This window comes from Atractosteus spatula, chromosome 3 (genome assembly GCF_055471065.1).
Source record: "Atractosteus spatula isolate fAtrSpa1 chromosome 3, fAtrSpa1.hap1, whole genome shotgun sequence".
Taxonomy (NCBI): domain Eukaryota; kingdom Metazoa; phylum Chordata; class Actinopteri; order Semionotiformes; family Lepisosteidae; genus Atractosteus; species Atractosteus spatula.
The window spans coordinates 61,737,013-61,758,785 of record NC_142708.1 but is presented as its reverse complement, the minus strand read 5'-3'; the positions used below and the strand labels follow the sequence as shown (position 1 = coordinate 61,758,785).

The 21,773-nt window shown below is 39.7% G+C and overlaps 1 protein-coding gene across 2 annotated transcripts in view; it reads right to left on the bottom strand.

Moving 5' to 3' along the window:
• The window catches only part of lifra (LIF receptor subunit alpha a), a 41,491-nt gene that overhangs the window by 8,849 nt on the left and 10,869 nt on the right, over positions 1-21,773 (bottom strand). The window contains exons 1-13 of one of the 2 annotated variants that reach the window (XM_088911545.1): positions 17,914-17,979; positions 9,675-9,832; positions 9,209-9,366; positions 8,572-8,722; positions 7,482-7,754; positions 6,952-7,078; positions 4,827-4,993; positions 3,610-3,752; positions 2,496-2,655; positions 1,922-1,998; positions 1,312-1,528; positions 752-934; positions 506-607 (exon numbers count right to left, since the gene is read on the bottom strand). In XM_088911545.1, coding sequence (XP_088767671.1) covers positions 506-607; positions 752-934; positions 1,312-1,528; positions 1,922-1,998; positions 2,496-2,655; positions 3,610-3,752; positions 4,827-4,993; positions 6,952-7,078; positions 7,482-7,754; positions 8,572-8,722; positions 9,209-9,366; positions 9,675-9,759 — 1,843 coding nt within the window. In that variant the 5' untranslated portion in view covers positions 9,760-9,832; positions 17,914-17,979. Of the gene's footprint in view, positions 1-505; positions 608-751; positions 935-1,311; positions 1,529-1,921; positions 1,999-2,495; positions 2,656-3,609; positions 3,753-4,826; positions 4,994-6,951; positions 7,079-7,481; positions 7,755-8,571; positions 8,723-9,208; positions 9,367-9,674; positions 9,833-17,913; positions 17,980-21,773 lie in introns of those variants that run through there. The other variant, XM_088911544.1, reaches the window with a different exon arrangement.

Below are 21,773 nucleotides of genomic sequence, written 5' to 3'. Positions count from 1 at the left end.
TATAACCCGCAGAAGGCCTTTATTTAGAAGCATCTACTCTGGAGTGCAGACCCCTTAGATGCAAACTATTTTTTTATGATAAGCACAACACATATCACAATACCACTAAAAGCACTGATCATCAAGCTTCAGCGACACAGAATGATGTCAATTCTTGCTATGTTGATGTTAGTGCCCTTTTTCAGTTGTTTTCTCAACAATAGTGCCAAGTTACAGTTCTCTGTCAGTCTACAAAATTGTCTCAACCTTTTCCATTCCAAATCCTGCACCCCATCCCCTTGGAAATATATTTCCCTTAATTTTTCTGCAGCTGTCATTTCATTTGAGCAACATCTCCCTGTTAAACAATGGAAAGAACAGCTGAGGATGTAGTTCTTCATACGAATCAGTGTGCAAAAAAGGAAAAGGAGCTTTTAAGACCAGAAGATCTTCATTTGAAAAACCCCTTTGATGAGGCAGCAGAGAGCTTGTTCAGCTCTCTTACAGTGGGTCTCTCAGTTCTCACCTAGTTCCTGTCCATATCCAATCTTCCTCTCTAGTAGGTAGGGCCCGTTCTTTGTACAGCCATAGATGGAGAAGCTGTACTGCACGCCAGGTTCAAAGTCCTCTGTAGACACACAGGAATATGTGTTGTGTCAGGGTGAGTGAAAGTTTTAAGTATCTTTCTAATGTGAATATACAGAATTCATCTAATAATAAATTAATTCATTCAGCTGCTGCTGTTGTTTCAAATACAGCAACTGGGATTTACCTGACTTTATTACTGCATTGGTGCTTCCTAGAGGAACCTTCAACCAGTCCAAACTGCAGTTCTGTACCCTGTGAGTAGGGCACCAATCCACAATGTATCCACAGTCAACGCTGGCATTGGGAGACCAGCTCAGGTGAAAACCCCCATTCGCAGCACAAACCACAGATGGAACAGAATTGTTAACTGAAAAAAACAGGAAAGAAAGTGCATTAAATCCAGATATCAGTTAAACCTAGATGATGCCTGCTGTTTCAATCATCTGCTTCTACAGAAAGTCAAAGAAATAATTCATCAAAATTGTTCAAAGGTATAAAAAAAGGAAGAAGTTAAGCAGTGAATCACTGTCCTCCATGAGTACTGCCTGACACAAATTATAAGGAATATCAGTAATAAGACAGTAATTGAAACAATAGATTTATTTTTAATTGCACGTCTCTTCAAGCCAAATTTGAAGGAAGCAGGGAGACTAACAGACTAACTTTGGAAAACTAACAGACAGCACTGGGGCACTGCCTTAGCTTCAGAATGAGAGTGTCTGAGGGGCGTCTCGCCTTTCCTACCTAACAGCAGCTCAGGGACTATGAGGCTGGAAGGAGGAGAAGATCCTGCAGAGTTGCTGGCGCGGACAGATATGACGTAGTCACTGTTGCCGAGGTTCAGCTCTGCACTGCTGTCGCTGGAGGGCAGAGTGAAGCTCTGTTCACTGCCATCAGTGAGACTCTTCCAGGTCACTTCGTATTGACGAATTTTTCCATTGCTTTCCCTTTTGGACAGGGGCTATAAACACCAAAGACAAAGTACATAAAGCATTGATTGGAATTTGCTGTGCTCTTCAAATCTTTGATCTATTGCGGACGTGAAGCTTGCACATGCACCATAGTAACCATGGTGTGCGCACAGGAAAAACAGGAACAGATGGCTAGGAGTGTTTTTAAGCTTAACTTTGACAAAAAACAGTGTCATTAGTCAATTCTGAGAAGCCAGCCGTCGTTTTCAATTGATTCTTGTGGCAAGGTAAAGCTACAGGGAGCCTGCTATAAACCACAAGCTTTTGATGAAGGCCTAGAGATGAAGATCATTGCAACAGCAGTGGCCAACCTGTCGAACTCATCATACACAAGTATAAAAATATGTAATGGCATCTCCCAAGCAAGCAAATCAATTGTTTACCTTCCATGCAATGACAACTTTTTGGCCATCTTCCTCCTTGATAATATTTCTCCAAATGTCAAGAGCCTTTACTGGGCCTAGGGAGTGAAACAAAATAGGGAAAAGCTAAACAAACAAAAAAATTTTTTTTTTCAGAAAATGCAGAATGTTTATAGTGCTGAACAAAGCAGTTCAAATTTTTGCTAATGTCTAAAAAACACTAGACATCCTCGTGACTGCTTCCACTTGCTAACGAAAACACATGCTACAACAATGTGATCACATCAACGTTTTGAATAGCAGGCTCTTTTTTAACAAGCCCAAAATGATCAACGGTTCAAATTTACCCTCATCTTTGTGGATTGTGTGCAAACACATATTCCAGTCTTTCCACACTGTAAAGAAGAACGATTCCACCACTAGGACAGGATTCAATATGGCTCATAAAGCTTTAGCAGTTAAGAGAAGTACTGCAGAGCAAGGGAAGGTGAAAGAGCTCGTATCACCACTATTAAAGCAAGTGAGAGCTTAAATTTCTCAATGAACATCTTGTACTGTACACCTTAAAAGACTTTTTGCTACTAGTCATACTTACTTTCCTCTAGAGTCTGAAATTGTTTAATATGGCTCCAATCACCCCATTTCCAGAAATTTTCAGCAACTCCACAGCGAACGCGGACAGAGTATTTCTCACCCGGAAGCAAGTGGTTCATTTCTAGATCCCAGATTAATTTTTTATCCATTGTGTAGTTCCGCTAATAATAAATGTTAAAAAAACACAATAGATAAGATAGATAAATATCTACATCAATACATCTGTATTAGTTCTAGAATCATGGTCATACTGAAAAATTAATCCTTTTCATTAAAACAAAATCCAGAAGAAAAGAAATACTATTACAGTCTTCACTTGCCCTTTTCCTTGGCTAGTGCTTTTTACTCATCATAGGGGTTCTCTTAACCCAAAAGATGAGGTACACCCTCAAAACATCACGTCTTTCCCCATGTTCCATTAGGTCCTCCTAACCTCTTCTCTAACCAAAATGCTGTAGTACAGATCCAAACATCATTTGGATTCAACAGACAATAATAAATTAATTCACCCTTTTAATGTTCGTGTGTTCATGGTTTCATTGCATATATGATTTATTTTACCTTAGTCTGTGAACATTTGATTTCGGCAGCTATCCAACAAGCGGCATCCATTAAAGATTTGTGGTAAATAATGTTACAAAAAAAAGACACTGACATGCAAAATTTTCATCTCAGCCATTTGCTTGAATTTCGTTAGCTCCACAAATTCAGTTTTCCTGAACAGCTGTCTGGCTTTGCATGACTGTTTCCATCGCCTTCCTCTGTTTTGGTCTTTCTGTGACAAGAGTGCTAGGGAATATTTTCTAGTGAACATGCTTGTTAACCAGAAATGTTCTGTAACACTAGCTAACAACTTTAAAGATGCGGTGCTGCATAAGTTTGTGTACAGAGGCCATGGATCTAGCAAACTGAATTTCATGATTAGTAACAATGTTAACAAAGAGTAGAGGTGAATTTAATCCTGGAAAGCAAAGGAGATAGAGCAGTTGAGTCTTCCTCAGGAGTAAACAGGAGTGAAGATAATATAAAGTTTACTAGACAATGTGAATAGTACAAGGTTCCCACACAAAGACACCTAAATGAAGTTGTATGTTATCAACAGGACAGTTACTTACCACCTCTGCATGATCCTGGCTGTACAGCTCCACCTGGCACACAAAGCTCAGCCTGTCGTAGTTCTTTGTCCAGTCCCAGACCAGCCTGGCAGTTCTGGAGTAGACAGACTTGACTCCCAAATAGCGAGGATTGTGTGGATACACTGAACAGAAGACCATGATACACTTGTAAACCTCTGAAACGCTCCATTTACCTCAATATACATACTAGTATCACAAAGGAATATTTAAACAAACCCTGTAAATGTCTCTATAAAATGATTTCTTTCAACTGCCTACAAACATTTCAGTTCATGTTATTACTGCCTTCAGTCTGAGAGCAAGATTAAATGAATCTGAACCTAACCTGGAATATAAAATCATAATGGCCTTTAGAAGGAACAAAGATCAAGGCAATTCTAATGAGAGATGTCTCATCCTTGCAGGCATAAGGGACATTTTTCACTTTCAAAACCTTGAGGAACTGCATAATATGACTTGCCAAGCTAAATATAATATAACATGTTCATGTTTCTGGAGTTTAGACAAGTGACAAGTGAAAATTGCAGAATGTTTAATGCCAGCACTCAGCATTCACGTAAACCCATTCAGAGTAATCAACAATTTACATTTCTACACAGCAGCATAAGCAGGAAGCTCTGGGGTCTTGGATTCAGCTTTGGGCAGGGGAGCCAGAATGCATGTTCCCTGTAATTTAGAATAACTCTGAATATTCCAGCTTTCTTCAACTTACTTGCAGTTTAACTGGCTAAGATAACACTGTCCATTCCCATCCCTCCACATGAATCCACCTCGAAAACGATTTTTGATGTCTCTGTGCCCAATGCTTTGATACAAGTATGGGTTTTTAGGATACTACGATTATGCCACTATTTTTCATCTAGAAAGAATTAGGTTGTTAACACAACAGCATGTAGCCATGTAGCAGGAAAGCAATCCACTATATCAAGGAACAGTGCTTAATGTAGAACTTTCATCTATTCATAGCAGAGGCCCTTCAAATCCAGCAATTATATCTAGGTTTTGCAACTTGCAATCAGCCTCCTGCTTGAGCTTCTGAGTCAGGCTCTGCACGTCACACGAAGCCGCGCTTGCCCAATGCAGCTGCATTTGAGTCTGCTGCCTTGCTGCGCTTGGCACTGTGCCGCACACAAGAGACCTCAGTGTCAGGCCTGCTCATTCCCAGATAGCAGAGACCTGCAGCTGTACAGGCTTACCTCTGTGGTGCAGGTCCAGGGAGTCCTGGAGCTCCACTGCTCCCAGGGGGTTCACGGCCCTCAGACTGAAGATGTACTGCTGCTGGCCAGGGCTCACAACATGTTTGCAACAGTACTTTTGTCCACGAATAACATTGGCCTCAGAGCAGTTGCCTTCCCCAGAAAGCCTGAGAGGTAGAAGAAAAGAGAAAAAGACACACAAAAAACAGTTTAAAGACAATATCCCAGGGAAGTTGTGGACCTTCAAATAACGGTGGTAGGAACCTTGGCACCACCATTTCAAGTAATGTTTTCCAGCTAATCTATAATGATTCCAATGCTCTTAAGCAGTAGGGTCTTTTAATTAATTAAGGGGTTGATTCAGTGCATCCAGCACTGACTAGGTGCCATTACGCAGGTCTGAAATGGGAAAGGTGAAGATGAGCAAAACATGGGATCTGTGGATACAGATCGAATAGATGTAATTAATAATTAATCACTGTGCTTGGACAGTTTCCATGTCACTGTATTCTGCAGAAGCCCTTCATTTAAATAGAAGAGCTACTTGACACGGTCCTCATTTGCTGTGATAACATTTAAAGTATCTCGGCGTGATCCAGTATTGATGCCAGATGAGTGGACTTGTCAGGATCGTGTACTTAACAGCAAGCGATCTAGATCTACTGACCAAGTGCCCTTATTTTTTAAGAGGTTTAATGGTGCCAAATTAAACCCTTTGAAGCTTTCAAACCAGGTCACTGTGTAAAGTCCCTTGCTGTCGTAGCATACAATACAATCATATCATATCACAAACAAAATACAACCATACAGGCATCTCGTTTTGGGACACACAAGCCCCATGTCTGTGAAAGGGAGAATGCAGCCACTGGATTGTGAGAACGTGCATAAAAGCAGGCAAAGAGCCATGAAATTTTCCCACAAGGCTGGCAGTGAAGGAGCTATAAATATCACAGGGTATTACACCCTTTCCTTCCTGCATCTGCCACTCTGCAGCTGGATTACATTTTCTTCTCCTCAAAGCCTGTTTTTTTTATTACTATTGACAATCATAATTCAAAATACGTAGAGGCTGTGTTTTTCTTCCATGTAACCTGAGATTGGTTTACATGATTCATGAATAACTTTGCTATGAGTCCAAAGGAAAACTGCTGCATCACAAAGCACGCCCGCTGTGGGCAAGTTGGACTACTGCATTGGTCTGCCTGCACTTACTGCATTTTGGCACCAAGATGTAAATCCCGTTACCGAACTATGACATTCTCAAGGGACTTTACACAGTGACCTGGTTTGGAAGCTTCAAAGGGTTTAATTTGGCACCATTAAACCTCTTAAAAAATAAGGGCACTTGGTCAATAGATCTAGATCGCTTGCTGTTAAGTACACGTTCCTGACAAGTCCACTCATCTGGCATCAATACTGGATCACGCCGAGATACTTTAAATGTTATCACAGCAAATGAGGACCGTGTCAAGTAGCTCTTCTATTTAAATAAAGGGCTTCTGCAGAATACAGTGACATGGAAACTGTCCAAGCACAGTGATTTATTATTAATTACAGCTATTCGATCTGCATCCACAGGTCCCATCTTTTGCTCATCTTCACCTGGCAACACGTTATCACCTGTGCTGTGGCATTTGATGTCACTGTCATCGTCTGTGACATATGTTGTTGCTTAAGACCTGTGCTATACCCTTTAATCTACTGAACAGCTAGAAAGTGCTGTACCATATAGACACTTTTAAACAGGTACATCTGACCTGAATATGTTCCCATATGGTACAACCGCACTCATTTGCAATCAAAGACAAAGGTAATAGGTAATTATATTATTATTAAGTTTTGGTTAAATACTTCACAAACACTAGAAGTTATGCAATAAGGTACAATATTTTCTCATCCTTTTTGGTGCTGAAACGGCGGTTATGAGCATAATACAGTAAAAAACAGTATGTTATGATGCGATATACTGTACATTATCTATTCACTCATTTGGGAAAACATGGATACTCAGAGCTACGTTCTGTCAGGACAGGAGCATTTACATTACTACTTAAATCTGATGTTGTTGCTTTTGACCTGCCTGTCCTGTCAGTACTGTGAACCAGAGTGTACTCTTAGAAAGCACCTTTCAGTCAGGCTGTAGATAGTCCTGCGTGGCCCATACAGGTATGTGGAGTTGCCCGTGTTCCAGTAACATTCGACGGATGCCAAGTCTCGAGTCTCACACACAAGGTCACTGTCCTGAGGGGCATCTGGGAAAACAACAAAGTGGTAAAGAGGGAGAATAACAGTCCCCAATTCCACACTTGAAAAAAACTGCAAAAGAAATCCTGCTCGCTTTTACTTCCTTTTCTGATGCATATACCAGATAATCCAAATCCAGTAAAACGTCTGATAAAGGAACACAGATAAACAGATTAGACTGTAACAGATCAGACTGATCAGATATTAACACTAGAGATGATTTTCTAAATCCTACATGGCAAACCAGAAATTACAGTTTCTGTAGATCCCTGTCATTGAGTTTAACACCAAGAAGGAAATGTAGGCTTTTAGCAAAATACACAGCTTCAGGAAGGTCCTCGCAAAAAGATGTGACATAAGTTTTAAAACTGAAAAAAAAATACTGATGACTACAGAGAACAAGTTACTTACAGCCAACAAATACAACGGTCCCCCCAATGGACCCAGAAGATAGGTTAATGCAAACCACATTATCTCCGCTGCTAATGGATGGAAGAGGTAGCTTCTTCTGTACTGCCAGAGTCCTGTTGCTTAGGTATGTGGTACCTAACTTCTCCTGAAACATTAAATCCATAACATTGTGGTTCTTCCCAGCCACACAGCAAAATGTCAAGTTTGTGCCAACAGCCACCACTCTGTCAATGGGAAACACTGCAGGTTCACCGACATCTTTTGTATCACCCCCTGGACAATGAGAAGGATGACAACACATGTTATGATGTTAAGAAAAAAATATATCATAATCTTATATAATAAAAAATATAAACAAGAACATAGAAAAGACTACAAACTCGGGGAGGCCAATTGGCCAAATGAGCTAATCTTTGGTAGTTAGTAATTATATAAAAATATCATACAGCTGTGTCTCTTATAGGAGCATAAAGTCACAAACTTCCAGATTCACAGAGAATTTCTTCCCACAAGCTGTTGGATTACTGAACTCTACCCCTATCACGGGATCACACTGATGTTTTTTTTTTAAGTTATATGTTGTTTAACGTTGTTGTTGCTGCTGTTCGGTGTTTATGTTTTTGGCGATTGTCTTTTTATCAGAGCATAAATGCAAATAAGCATTTCACTGCACTTCGCATATGACAATAAACTGACCTGAACTCTTGAAGGAAGCCAGGGGCTTCAACAACATGGCTGGGCAGAAAGTATTCCCTGACCTGTGACCTCAGGACCAAACAAAAACTCTTGGGATGAAATTCCCCAGGATCTCTTCATGGCTCTCAAAAGTATGGTCACTGACTTCCTACATATATCCATCTCAACTTTTTCAACAGGGGTGTCAAATCTAAAAACTTCAAAAAACGTAGTTTTGCTTCAATTAGCAGGTGTCAGAGAGTTTAAAACAAAACAACAGGTGAGTGTTTTGTCCAGCTATTTTGTGTGCTTTGTTAGATCTGTTATATAAGCAACAGCACAAAAAATAAAGATCCTGGAATGTGAAAATAAAAAGAAATTATATTTATTTGTCCTGTATAGCTGTGAAACCCACCTTGGATGGTCACTAATGAGCTCCATTTACTTTTTTTGTGGTTGTGGATGGATCGTATCCGTATAGAGTGGGACGTGCAGTTTAAAGGCATAGGAGAGATCCACATCCACTGGTTTTTATTAGTGTTGTTCAGCAGCACTTTATAAACGTCCTGTTGAGATACAAAACATGTAAGACTGGAGCCAGTCATACTGAAACTGAGGAAATCATTAAAAAAATAAATTCCTTAATGGAAGTGCCGCTTCCCTTATGGTCACAATAGACACTATTGTTCTGGCAGCATGATAACATGATAACATAGCACACTTATGTTGGAAATGGACATTTGTGAAACGGACATTCACTAAGCAAACTTTGCTAGCAACATCAGATTCAAATAGGTAAGTTTAAACGACTAATTCCATTTAATATTTTAACCTTAGGCAGACAATCATTTCTGCTTAGTAAAACTCTGAAATGTTTGAACTCATGCAACATGGCTAGAAGGACATATGAATGATGGGATCAATACAGATTGTCAGATTTACAGTAGGTGCAGAGATTACATATATATTTGTTAATAAAAACTTTTTATATTAACATTGTTGATGCTTTGTCAGTCTCTCTCTTTATTTGATTTTTTTTTTAATGTGCTTACTCGGTGAACAACTTCCATTTTCTCAGTCAAGAGAACTTCAATCTCATATTGCTCTGAAGAGCTACGAAAAGAGGAGTCATCCTCCCACTCCACAGACAGAATGTCAGATTGATAGTCTGGCTTCACCGTCACACCCTGGGGCACAGGCAAACTGAGGTCTGCAAAGACAAAAAAATAGCACGTGTATCTACCGTAGATAAACGAGTCACTTTGACACCATACTATTCTGTGTTTTGGAAATGTAAATGTTATTAATACTATGCATTATAGCCGTAACAGCTGCATGAGAGCCATTCAGTGCAAAACACTACACATCATAGAGCTGTTTCTGTAACTTCTTTCTATAGGGCCGTGAACATAAAGACTTTCTTACCCTGCAATAAAATTAGCTGCAGAATTTCCTTTGATTTTTAAAGCACAAATGTTTCAATACCCTAAAATGGTTTCTGATGCGGACCTACTGTACCTTCTTCGCAGACACTCTCTCTCACAAGCACAGCAGCGAGGAGAAACCACCACAGTCCATTCAGGAAGCACGGAGGAGTCTGCATTCTGGGCAGGAGTTTCAGGAAGCTACAGTACAGGTGGCCAAGGTGATGGTAACCAAATCATAACCTGGCAGAACTAGAATTGACAAAGACAAACACTGGGATTAAAATGTATTTTTAACTGTAATCCAGAACACATTTACAATGCCTACATCTAATTCAATGATAATGCCCAGTCGATCTTAATTTATGTGACGCATGACGGGAACATCCTCCAAACCAGTTGATCAGTATGATTATTTTTCCAGTTTCCTAGACATTCGCAATGGTTGTGTCTACAAAAGCTTATATCAACTACATCTCTGTTGCCTGTGGCAGTGAGACGTAGTAAGATTAACCACCCGCCTTGTCAATTCTCAGACACAGCTGGAACCCCAGGCAAGCCACGAGAAGGGCAGGGGAAACGGTACTTTGCGTCTGTAGACAGGATTGACTTCAGGCCAACAAGAACCAGGGACACTTCAGCTATGTTTCAGAACAAGTCTGTACCCTTCAACACCAAGCAAAAGAAAAACTATACTGAAAATGAGCTGCAACTGTGCTCTACCACTGTTTTCCAGGGTTACAGCACAGGACGTTAATCCTAGGAAAAGGACTTACAGGCTTGAATTAAAAGAACATCAAGAGGGTTAAATACCAAGGAATAATTCCTGACATTGTAACATTGTGGGAGCAGGAGAAGCTGTGGCGAGCACTGGTAAAAAGTCCACGCCCGTAACTGAGGGACGGAAGCACCGATGTGAGGTTAACAGGGACTAAAAATAATACAAAAAGAGGTGAAAAATAAACAAAAAGCAAAAATAAAAATGTGCCGCTGTGAACCGCAATATCTGGGCTGGGCTTACCCTACTTAACGGGGTCCCGCCTGAGAAAAATAAATGCTTAACACAGCAATGACCAGACTGGACTTACCCTATCTTATGTGTGAAAAAGGTCAGCCTGCCAGCTGTGGCTTGTCCTCAGGTAGCCAGATCAGCTGGGGCTACTAAGGCAATGCGTCACCCTTCATCCAGGGCTCAGCCTCCACACTGAACACGATCCCTGTGTAATGCCACACCTGACATATTCTGTATGAGCCACTTTGTATCCCAGAGGGCTTTACATGTGGGAGGAGACCGGCTTTATCCACCTCTGCAGTGCAGCCCCCACCTGGGTGAGGCACCACAGCCTCACCACACAGCAGATGGGGGAAAAGGGGAAAAACTATAATAATAATATATCAATAATATATATTTTATTAATAATATATAATAATATAATAATATTGATTTAAGTTAAATGAAAGTACCACAGTCCAGCAGATGCTGGTAAGAGTATTCTTAACAGACCCATATTTCAATCTAATCCTGTACCACTTGCTAGATTCAAGGAGCTTTTACTTCACTTGAAAAAGTATAACTGACAATTATTAAGGCTATAGTTTAATTATTGAAAGACGCTGTTTCAGATATATTACACGGTTCATCAATATTTAAGTCAGCTGTGCAACAAGCAATGGCTGGATGTCTGGATACACTTTGTGGGACAGATTTGTGCATGAATGAATATTCATTTTCTATTTCTTGTACATCTGATGATCTTTGCATTATGAGATAACACCTGTGGCTTGCCAGCACCTAATATCGGAATCAAAATGATTTTCTCCTGTTTGCGATACTTTTTTGCAAGGAGTGGAAGACCACCTGACCCCTCATTCAGCAATTACCAAAGACCCCAATCTGTTTTCTATTATTACTTTTTTTAACACAGGTTTTGTATGGAGACATTTTTATTTTCCTTTATGTTGACTGAATAAGGCAGGTAAATGCAGGTTTGCAAACAAGAATGTTACATAGAATGAAAATAACAAGTGCTGCTAAAGGGCTATGATATTTAGATACAAAAGCCAGGGCAAGCTGAGTTGCTACTGAACAGATTAGATATGAACGCAAATTAACACACAACAAAACCAGTTTTCAGACACCAAAAGAAAACCCTCTCATTCCCAGTGATTATACTTTGTGTTAAGAACACAGTCGCTCTGGTTGAAATACAGTATCAATACCCAAGTAGGACATTTTTCAAATTAATGTCATTAATAAGTTATACATTAAGACCATTCCCGCTGAATTCCAAGAATGATGGCTTGCGTGTTCAAGTTCCACAAAATATAAAACTATAAAAAGTATAAGCAGTAAGAACATTTTTTCCTTTTTCCCCACCTATTATATCATCATATAATCTGAGTTGGGTGATCGCAGCAGATGTGACACAAGTGAGTCATGCCTCCCCAAGGTAGCGGCAAGTTTGTGCAAGACTACGTCTCTGCTCAGGCTTTCGGACACTTCTTGAATTCATAAAGACTGTGCCAAAATCAACAATCAAAACATTTAAATAACACACTTTGAAAACTACGTAGCAAGGCAGCCAGTTCCCACCCCCACACACAAATGCACTGAGTTTTCCTGGAATTGTTACACTGACAGTTAACAGGCGGCACTGCAGGATTCGTTGAGTACTTCCGGCTTTCCATGTACTGTGTGGATTAAGTCTCTGGCAAGCCAAGACGCCATCAGACACAAAGTTTGGAAAAAAGTTTAAAATGTGTTTTAATCCCAAGGCTAGCTGCGGTTTCCTGACACCATGCCACTGAAACAACACAGCATACTAAAACGAGGGGAATTCTGAAAGTCACTACATGTCCAAGCATTTAAAAGTCTTAAATTAGCAAAGAGCACAGAGTAAAGGGCTAATCAGGCAAACAGCTCACTTAAATGACTAAATTAACCTAGGAACAAACAAGAGGCTTACAAAGATCAGGACTGAGAAATGCAGATTTAAATGCAGTAACATCCCTGACAATAAATGACTAAATGTAAAGAACAAGAAAATAAAATGTTAGGTTTAGAACTTGAAGTGCCAGTCATGGGTGGATGTAGACAGAGAGGTGAAAAATATATTTTTCTTTTATATTTATAAAGTTCAGTTGTTTGTATTGGCTCTCCAGTGTGTGAGATGCCAAGTAGACGTGGCGATTGACAATCTGCTTTGTACGGATATCAGCATCAGCGATTCCGTAATTCTCAGACTGTGCAAGACCAAAACAGTAAAATAAGTTCCGAGGCACTCTTTGTGTTTCTGGGTTTGAAATTGACTTTCATTTTGTATGGAATCAATGGTGATCTTGGTCTCATTTACAAGTATGAGAGTCCTCTTCTTTACCCTCCACGTAACCGATGTTTAGACGGCACACCCGGAACAAAATCAAAAAAAAACAGGGGCAAACAACACGAGATGAGAACTGAATGTTTAAACTCTTGCACTAAAATAAACACCATTCGGATCTTCCCCTTTACTTCAGTGAAGGGAGAAACTTCAAGAGTGGGTTTTACTCGGTTACTTCAAAAGCTAGCTAGCAAAGGTGTTGAGCTTCCAATCATTTAAATGACAAGTAATTTAAATTCGCTATCTCTGTCAAACTAATATGTGTAGCTCTCACTTGGAAAAAAAAATAAAAATGCAGCAGGACAGAGGGCTACAGATTATATTATTGCAAATGCACTTTGGGATGGAAATAATGCACAAAAGTAAAAAAAGAATGACTCAAAGACACAAACCTAGGGCTTTTAATGTAGTTGTGCACAGCAGAGGTATGCTATTTGTTCTAAATAGAATGAAAATACAAAACAATCTAATTTTCAAGAATCAAAATAATCTTACCCTGCTTGCAGGAAAATGTACATACACTGGACTGAAAATAAGGTTAAGGTTATCATTAACCTTATTTTATAACACTGTGTATATAGTATAACACTGTGTATATACAGTAGTATAACACTGTGTATATAGTGCCTTTTCAAGCAATAATTTCAAATCTTATGTCAAGGCTGTCTATGCATTCCCAATTTTCTGAAACAGGACAGACACAGTACAACCTCTGCTGTTCAACATTTGTCTTCAAAGTTTTCATTTTTTTTAAAGTGAATGATTTTTTTTCCCCAGAGAAAAATGTTTTGTGGTGCCCCATACAAGCACGCACAGTGCATTTTCCAGTCATCCTACTATGAAAAGCAAGCTAGAACTTGAAAAAGCCACATCCAATTACAAGAAAGGAAACTTGCTTCCAAATACTTACTCGTGAATGGATCAGAATCAAAAGATTCCAAACGATAATGCATTTCCATTGTAGATCTCAAAGCAGTGAAATATACATTTGTTTGTCATTAAGGCCTGCGCCGTTGTTGTTCCATCTCATTTGGCTTTTTCCACTGCTGCCATTTCCTTTAACTCTTCTCTTACTCTGTGCAGACAAACTCGGTGAAACATTTCATTTGAAACGTATCCTGCTCCTTAACTAAAAAACACGACACTACAAAGTGTTGCAAAATGCTTTGCTACCGATGCCAGCACAGGCACAGCAAAATAATTTTACCCCATTGACCTTTTTCCCCAGAGAAATACTTAGTAAAATAGACATAAAAACCTCTCAAGTGTTTTTAAAAAGCTGCCCCACTTACGCATTATGTATGCATCATTAAAAAATGTGGTTGGCAAAGAGCTAAGCCTTGCAAAGTATATTCAAATCCTGAAGTCTTCAAAACACATACTGTATACAGTTATGTAGCGGATAAACAATGATTAGATTTCTCATTTGTTATTATATGTGTTCACTCTCAAGCTTTTACCAATCACGGATTTTAACAAGGAGCTGTTTTCCTATGCATTTTCATTGAAGCGTCTCCAGAGTAGCAAATCACACTGTGAGCTCCTTCTCGGAGACCATGACCTTAGCTTCATCTGAAGAAAAAGGCCCTGTCAAACTGGAAATGGGGGCTCTGAACTGCCGGTTCTAAAGTTCCAAAGTGGAAGCTGTCCAGATTTACTGGACACAGGCAGGATACACAGGTCATCAGCATGAACTTCTGTTCCTTACTTATCCCGTGCAGATATTTCCTTTGCTTCTTTGACAATTTGCTCAATTAACCCCATTGTCTTTGTGTCATATTTACTATGCAGCACGGATCATGGGGATTTCTCCTGTACCATTGTATGCCAGTAAATTGGACACCAGAGACCTACAAAATTTACTGTAAAACATTTCATGCATTCCTCATTTTCTAAAAATGGAGTTTTAATGGTAAACTAAAATTTTTGTGTGTTACAAAATAAACAAAACTTGCGGGTTTTGACAAGTATGGCAGGCATATAGCTCTGTTGATTCTGAACACAAAAGTGTCTAGAAAGTAACTTTTTTTAAGATGTTGCTGCAAAACATTTAATTTAGGCAAAATAAATTTTTGCAGTGTTTTAAATTCATCACAATTCATCAAGGGGCAAAACCAGTAAAAATGAGCAAATATTTAACAGATTTGTGTATTGCATTTTTGCAGAAACATTAATTTAACCATGACTCACAGATACAAATGACTTGTTTGTGTCAGACTTGGCTACACCTAAGACAAATGTGCCAAAGTGATTTATATTTTCGAAGCTTCTCTAGAAGGGTGGGGCTGGAAGGTACTCGGAATCCCTCAAGACTCAGACAGAATTGGACAGAAATGCAGCAGCACTTCAGTTTTTCAAATGCGCTCAGCCCTTGTATGACATCACTTCTTCAAGGACCCAGCTCTGCAGAGTTGTAAAAACCAGCAGCACAAAACAACATTACAGGAATTCCAAACAGAGGGAGAACATTAATGTTTCTGCTCCTTTCAAACCCGAGAGCACCTGACAAGACACATTGCTTTCAAAAGTGACAGCTTTTCAGCTCAAAAGAGAATTATACTCGGTCTGTGACACGGACTGGCTGCTAGCCGCTGTAAGCAATTCAGGAGCTAATAAGTAATCCTCAGAAAGCAATCCAGCAACTGAGTATGGATTGTGACTCAGATGGCCTTGGGACTTGAAGGCCTTTAACGTAAGCAGTAAACAGCATCAATCGGTCAAGTGGATCAAATCTGGGGTTTACCCTACAGTCTTCATCAATATACTCAGAGAGGCTCATTGCTTTGGAAGGCTATCAAAATGGAACAAACAGTGGAGACATCCAGGTTAGCCAAGTCAGTACACTTACATAAGCACGTCCTTATCACAACACTGCCTACAGAGCTCATGAAAGCCTTTTTGTACTTATAGAGAAAGTACAATTTAAAAGTTGGGAGTCAGCTGGTACATGACGTGTTCTTCAGTAGGGGAAGAAAATTAAGTAAACTACTGTATATGGAATGAGTATTTTGCACATATGTTCACTAAGACAGAGGTAAATAACACGTCTCAAATAAAAAAGAAGGATCTTGCATCATGCGGAACAATCTCTGCACACAGGAACAGAATGTGAAGTGTCACAGGGACATGTGAGCGCTTAAAACACAAGTATTAAATATTGGACCTGGTAGTGTTTTTTATCAACTGTACTCAAAGAAATGTGGGATGTTATTCTTCCAACAAACGGTGTAGCTAAAAAAAAAGATGAGGTTTATACCCATCAACTAAAGATCAAATATTCCACCCATGCACAGAAAGGCAGATAAAACTGAGGATGCAGTTAGGTGAACACTACTGAGTGATCTACATGTCATTAAATCAAACAGACAGTTAGCGTAGTTAGGGAACATTGATCATGTTTCACTTGTTACACGCCTTTCAACAGAAACACCAGACACCACTAGTGCATGCGATGAGATATCTTTGCACTTTTGTATCTCTAAGAAGATCATAGAAGATCAAAAGCTACATTAAGCAAATATGCACGTGAAGAACACAAACACTTCAAAAGGATGACATCGTAAGTGATTTACCAAGAGAATCCATGACCTGTATTCTATATTTACACAGATAACTCGTTACAGTACAAATAAAGCACAAGCAATCATGTTTGTAAGGTCATCCACTCAATTCAGGGAACTGGGAGAAAAAATGCATTTAGGGATTCAAAAAGGGGACATCTTGGTACAGAGCTGTGCTTGTCTAAAACAAACTGCACAGCTGTTTTACTCCTTGGATATTTCAAGAACCAGCTGGTTGAGATTATCAGATAAATAATATGCTCTACTAACAGGCCTCCTCTCATTTTGCAATACTTCTTACGTTCTCAAGATTAAAAGATTACAAGGTTTAATCCTTTACTGTCTGCAAGTTACATGCAGGATATTTAGAATAACTTTTATGGTGCCATCAAGTGTGTCTTTACATTGTTTAAAAATGACAGATTCAGGGAAGAGAAGACCAATCAGAATCTGTATTGCACTGAGGGAAACAATGTAAAAGAGAGACTTTGAATCTGCATTACATAAGACGTTCGAAAAATTCAGGACATATTGGCTGAATAAAATATCTTCAAGCTTGTTGATTTATTTAAATCTCCTACACAGCTCTCACTGGCAAAGTCTGTGCTTCATATTTTAAACAACTACTTTTAGACTTCCACTTTTTAATTTTAGTTATTGAAAAAAACAGTGGCGGGAATGGAGGGGGGTTGATTAATGACTGCTCATATTCTGCTAAGAATATTTAATCTGTATGCTTTCATGCATCACATTGGTGTTATTAATTTTGAAGTTCTGTGCGCTTCATGTTCTAAGTGTTCCAATATTAAACAAGGAAATAAAACAATCGTTTTAGCAGAACCCCTTTGGATTCTAAAGATGGCATTTCAATTGTAGTATTTTGTATGCAGCAGTAATATATATGTCAAAAATGAGCCTGAAATCTTGAAGACAAAATGAAAAATAAAAATGCATAAATAAGTTTGGTAGCAGAAGTAGGATGTCTTTTGGACTTGCATCCTGGTTTTTCTGAAGCTAACCTCTATCACAGGATATCATTAGTGCAGCACTAATGGTCCATTAAGGCACCCAATCATCACAGCCTTGGTCACAATATGCTTGCTCCTTTCTGCATGTAATGCTGTATTGCATTCCTAATTACGCAGTCACGCATTAATTCACGCAGTCCGTTTCCAAGGACTTTGGTACACATCAGCAGCAAAATGTTCCTCTCCATTCATTCAAATTGGAGGACACATAACAGATTGTAGCTCAAATACAGGAAATGCACATTGACTGGCCACTGCACTGTACTGCACATACTACACGTACATTCTGTACATATTGAGAGTCAGGCACAGACCTTAATCTGAACTGTCGGGATTCCTGTTGTAGTAAACGTATTTTAACTTACCGAAAAAGGACACTGTACAGTAACACACCCCCAGGAATCTCGGAGCTGTCCTGCACTGGCGGTCTCTGATCTTCCAGAACCACAGCTACGCTGCTCCTTTCCCCAGCAGCAGGCAACAGACTGCTGCAGCTCACAGCGGCTGCTCAGAACAAAACTGGGAGAGTCCTGGCCTCACTCCCATGGGATGTTATTTTTTCCTTTCTGTTTCATTCTGAATCCCACCCTGGGTCCTCAACTTTACTGAAAGAGCCATCAACCTCTTAAGAAAGCAGGGTCAGAACTTTTCACACTGTAAGCGTCCACAAAATCCCCCTTTAAGGGCAACACAAAGCATTTCAGGAAAAGTTCTTCCCAGCCCATTAACAACACGCAGTTACAGCTGGAAATTCAATTCTTAATAGTATGCAAAGCCACAGTACATCTGTGTTCATGATGAAGAGGCACCTTCTCTCTCCAAATTCTAACTTTGTTACAAAATGCTTGTGAAATGAAAATAGTTGTGTGAAGACTGAATCGTATGAATTTTTCTCCCTTTTTACCTCATTTCTGTATCACAAGGAAGAACACTGTAGGATGAGTAACAATATCCAGCAGTTGTACAGACACACTGCTGACTTGTGCTTCTAATTTATGTGCCTGACACTTGTATCCAAAGCCACTTGCATTTGCACCCATTTATACTGCTGGAGAAGCTGTATTATACTTCAGATGCTCAAGGGTTCAACAGCAGCGTCTATCCTGGGATCTGAACCTGCATCCTTCTAGTTACAAATCCACAACACTGACCACTGCTCCACACTGCTGCCTTAGTATCCTTTGTCTCCAGATGCACAAATTCCATAGCCATAAGAAACTGTTCTCTCATAAATCGACTTACCACGTCTACAAAATTCCACATTAATTGCAGGGATAATTGGAAACAACAGTTGAACTTACAAATTAGAGCAAATATAATTATGACAGCATACATAATTACAAAAACAATAGCAAACAAATCCAGAGTGCAGATGCAGAGCAGTAACGTGGACACCCTGCAGGTATGTGTTCCCCGATCCCAGTGAGTAACACCACCACAGTGATGACTAAACAATTCTCGAGATTGGGCAGTTCCCATTTCCCTGGGCCGTCTCATTCCCCAGCTTAGGAGTGAGGTGGGAGAATCAACAGGCTTTGGGAACGGGGCTACAAGACTCAGAGCACATATAAAATATAAAGAGGAAGGGACTGTCACAAATGTTTAATTCGTAAGTATAATGCAACCCATCGTTAATATCTGCCTATTTAAACCAGTGCTTCTACGCTTACAGGGTCTCACAAATGTCTGTCCAGATACATTTAGTCTCATTAGAAGATGAAGGGAGGGACTGGGCTGGGACTGGGCTGTGACTCACCCCACTGGCCAGGCTGGCTGGTAAGACAGGACAGGAGGTGGAGGGGTCAAGATCTGTACCTCTGGATTACCATTGCAAAGCTCCACCAACTATCAATTAAGTGAGCCAGCCATCACAAATACATATACGGTATTTAGAAAGCACCAATTGACATGGATACTTTTAGAATGGCTACCTTATAGGAGGTGAATTCTGGATTTTATAATAAGAACGTGCAAAATGTTCAGAGCATGGGAATTCGTTTTCTCTATTGAAGCCTCTGTGGTAATGTTCCCTTTCTGCTACAATACAGCTGTGTAAGACTGAAACTGAAAGGCAGCATGTGGATTCGGTAAGTTGCAGGAAACAACTTTTCTGTGACCTTGTTCACAGCAATCTAGGCATATTAAGCTTTCGGGTGTAATTCAACTTGATATACACACCTATTTAAAGAGGGAACAAATTACAGCAGACTGTAGAACAGGTTACGATAAGCCATCAAAACAGGGCCAGTGACGGGAAAGACTTGCACAGAGCATGTAACACATGTAAGCTGTCTCAAAACTAAAGCCTGGGTTGCGAAATTCAAACGATAAAATATACAATGAGGGCAAGGCAAGTAACCACATGTTTAAGTAGGCGGTGGTATGTTTAATCCATGTGTTTCTTTTAATAACCCAAGTCTCAAAGCTTTTCATGTACAGACTGCCCTAATTTTCAGAGTTTTAACTTGGGCAACATGTTCATAAACAAAGAAGAAAGCGGAATGAGTTTCCAAAAGACAGTTCATTCACCAGAGTGGTAGAACTCTGGATGTAAGGTGCCATACGTTCATCTCTAACTAAACGTCTGAGGTCAAATATCAAATGGATTGTGCCTGCAGGGACCACTGCTCACACACCGTCTCGTCAAGTGAAGGAGATGATTCCTCCATCCTCCAGTCCTCCATTATGACTCCTTTACATATACCCTGGAAGCAGATCACCCATGAAGGCGACTGTAGAGTCTTTCACAGCAGGGCTTCTTGTTCCAGGTGTTCATGGACCAGTACGTCATCTCGTTTTGGCTCTAACTGAAATCTAAATTGCCAGTGAAGTGAAACCCTTCCTCCTGAGGTGCATGCCACCCTGCAGACACCTGCTTGCATTGGGCAAGGCCAGACAACCAATTATTCACAAGCACTTCAGATATGATGCTTCTATAAAATGAAAGGTTGGTGAATTACAGCTCTCGATGATACAATTCTTCATCATGAGCCTGATATGAAGAATTCCGAAAGAAAGAGTGTACTTATATTACCTGTGAGATTATACAAGCAGTAAATTAATATTAGAACTATATGAAATGTTACCATGTTGTATCATACTAAATCTTTATACTCATCTATTATCCAATCCCAGCTTCTTTCCCTTGCTATTTTTGTTACTCCACACATAACCTCTCTTAAGTTTTCACCTCTGTTAGTGAGCATCTGATTGGTACAGACAGACCATAAACAAGAAAAAAAGTGCCATACGTGTTTGCAAATATTGATCTAGATGAAGCACACCAGCAATTTAACAAGGATGTGATGTGCTTATCATAGAAGTGTTTAGAACATTATCTTCTCCATTTGTATGCTTTAAGTTCTGTTTAAACAGATATAAAAGAGAGTTCTTTTTTCAGACAGGTCGAAGACAATTTGACCAGAGTTCTATTTGCTAAGAATGCCTTTGCAAAGAAGACCATTATAGCATTTTTGTGGTCCAAGAGGTCTACTACTTAAACTCTTATCTACACGAATGACCTAATCCTCCTCCGGTAGGCTTCACTGTCAGTCACCCAACTAATTTAGCAAGAGCCACACTTGCCCTTCAAGAAGGTTTTTTAAGTTACTTTGTTAATGTTAAACTGTTAATACTATGCAATAAATGAGCTAGGTGTTAACACTATCCCAAAGTTTTCTACAAACATACTTAGGTCTACATTATAGGCTATGTTCCTACTTTTCAAAGTTATGATTAGGATTTTGTTGCTTCTATGCACTTGATCTGCTGTACAGGTTGAATATTCTCATGTTTGTGTCACTCTAAAGGCTAAAGCATTAACATCGAGGAATTAAATCTCCAGAAATGTACATGTCACTTTGAAACATGGACTATGAGCCTATTGGTGTTTTTTTCAGCAAGGTGATCATTTGAGGGACATCTTTTGGGCACAAGTCAATCTATCCACCCCCCGCTCCAAATCAGGTGACGCCCCAAGTCAGGCTTCTCACATCCTATGGGTTCCCAGCAACAGGGCATCTGATAATGTATCCAAGGGAAAACTGCCATCTTGGCCTGACACGAAACTTAAGACATCCCTCTGTTCAAGTTCCCCTCCGTAAAGGAAATATAAACATGGAAAAAAGTAGCTTGGAGACCACATTAAAGCTTTAATTGTTACGAGGATCCTGAGGGAAATGGGCTAATGGCAAGAGACACTCTGGAAAAACATTTATAAGCTGCC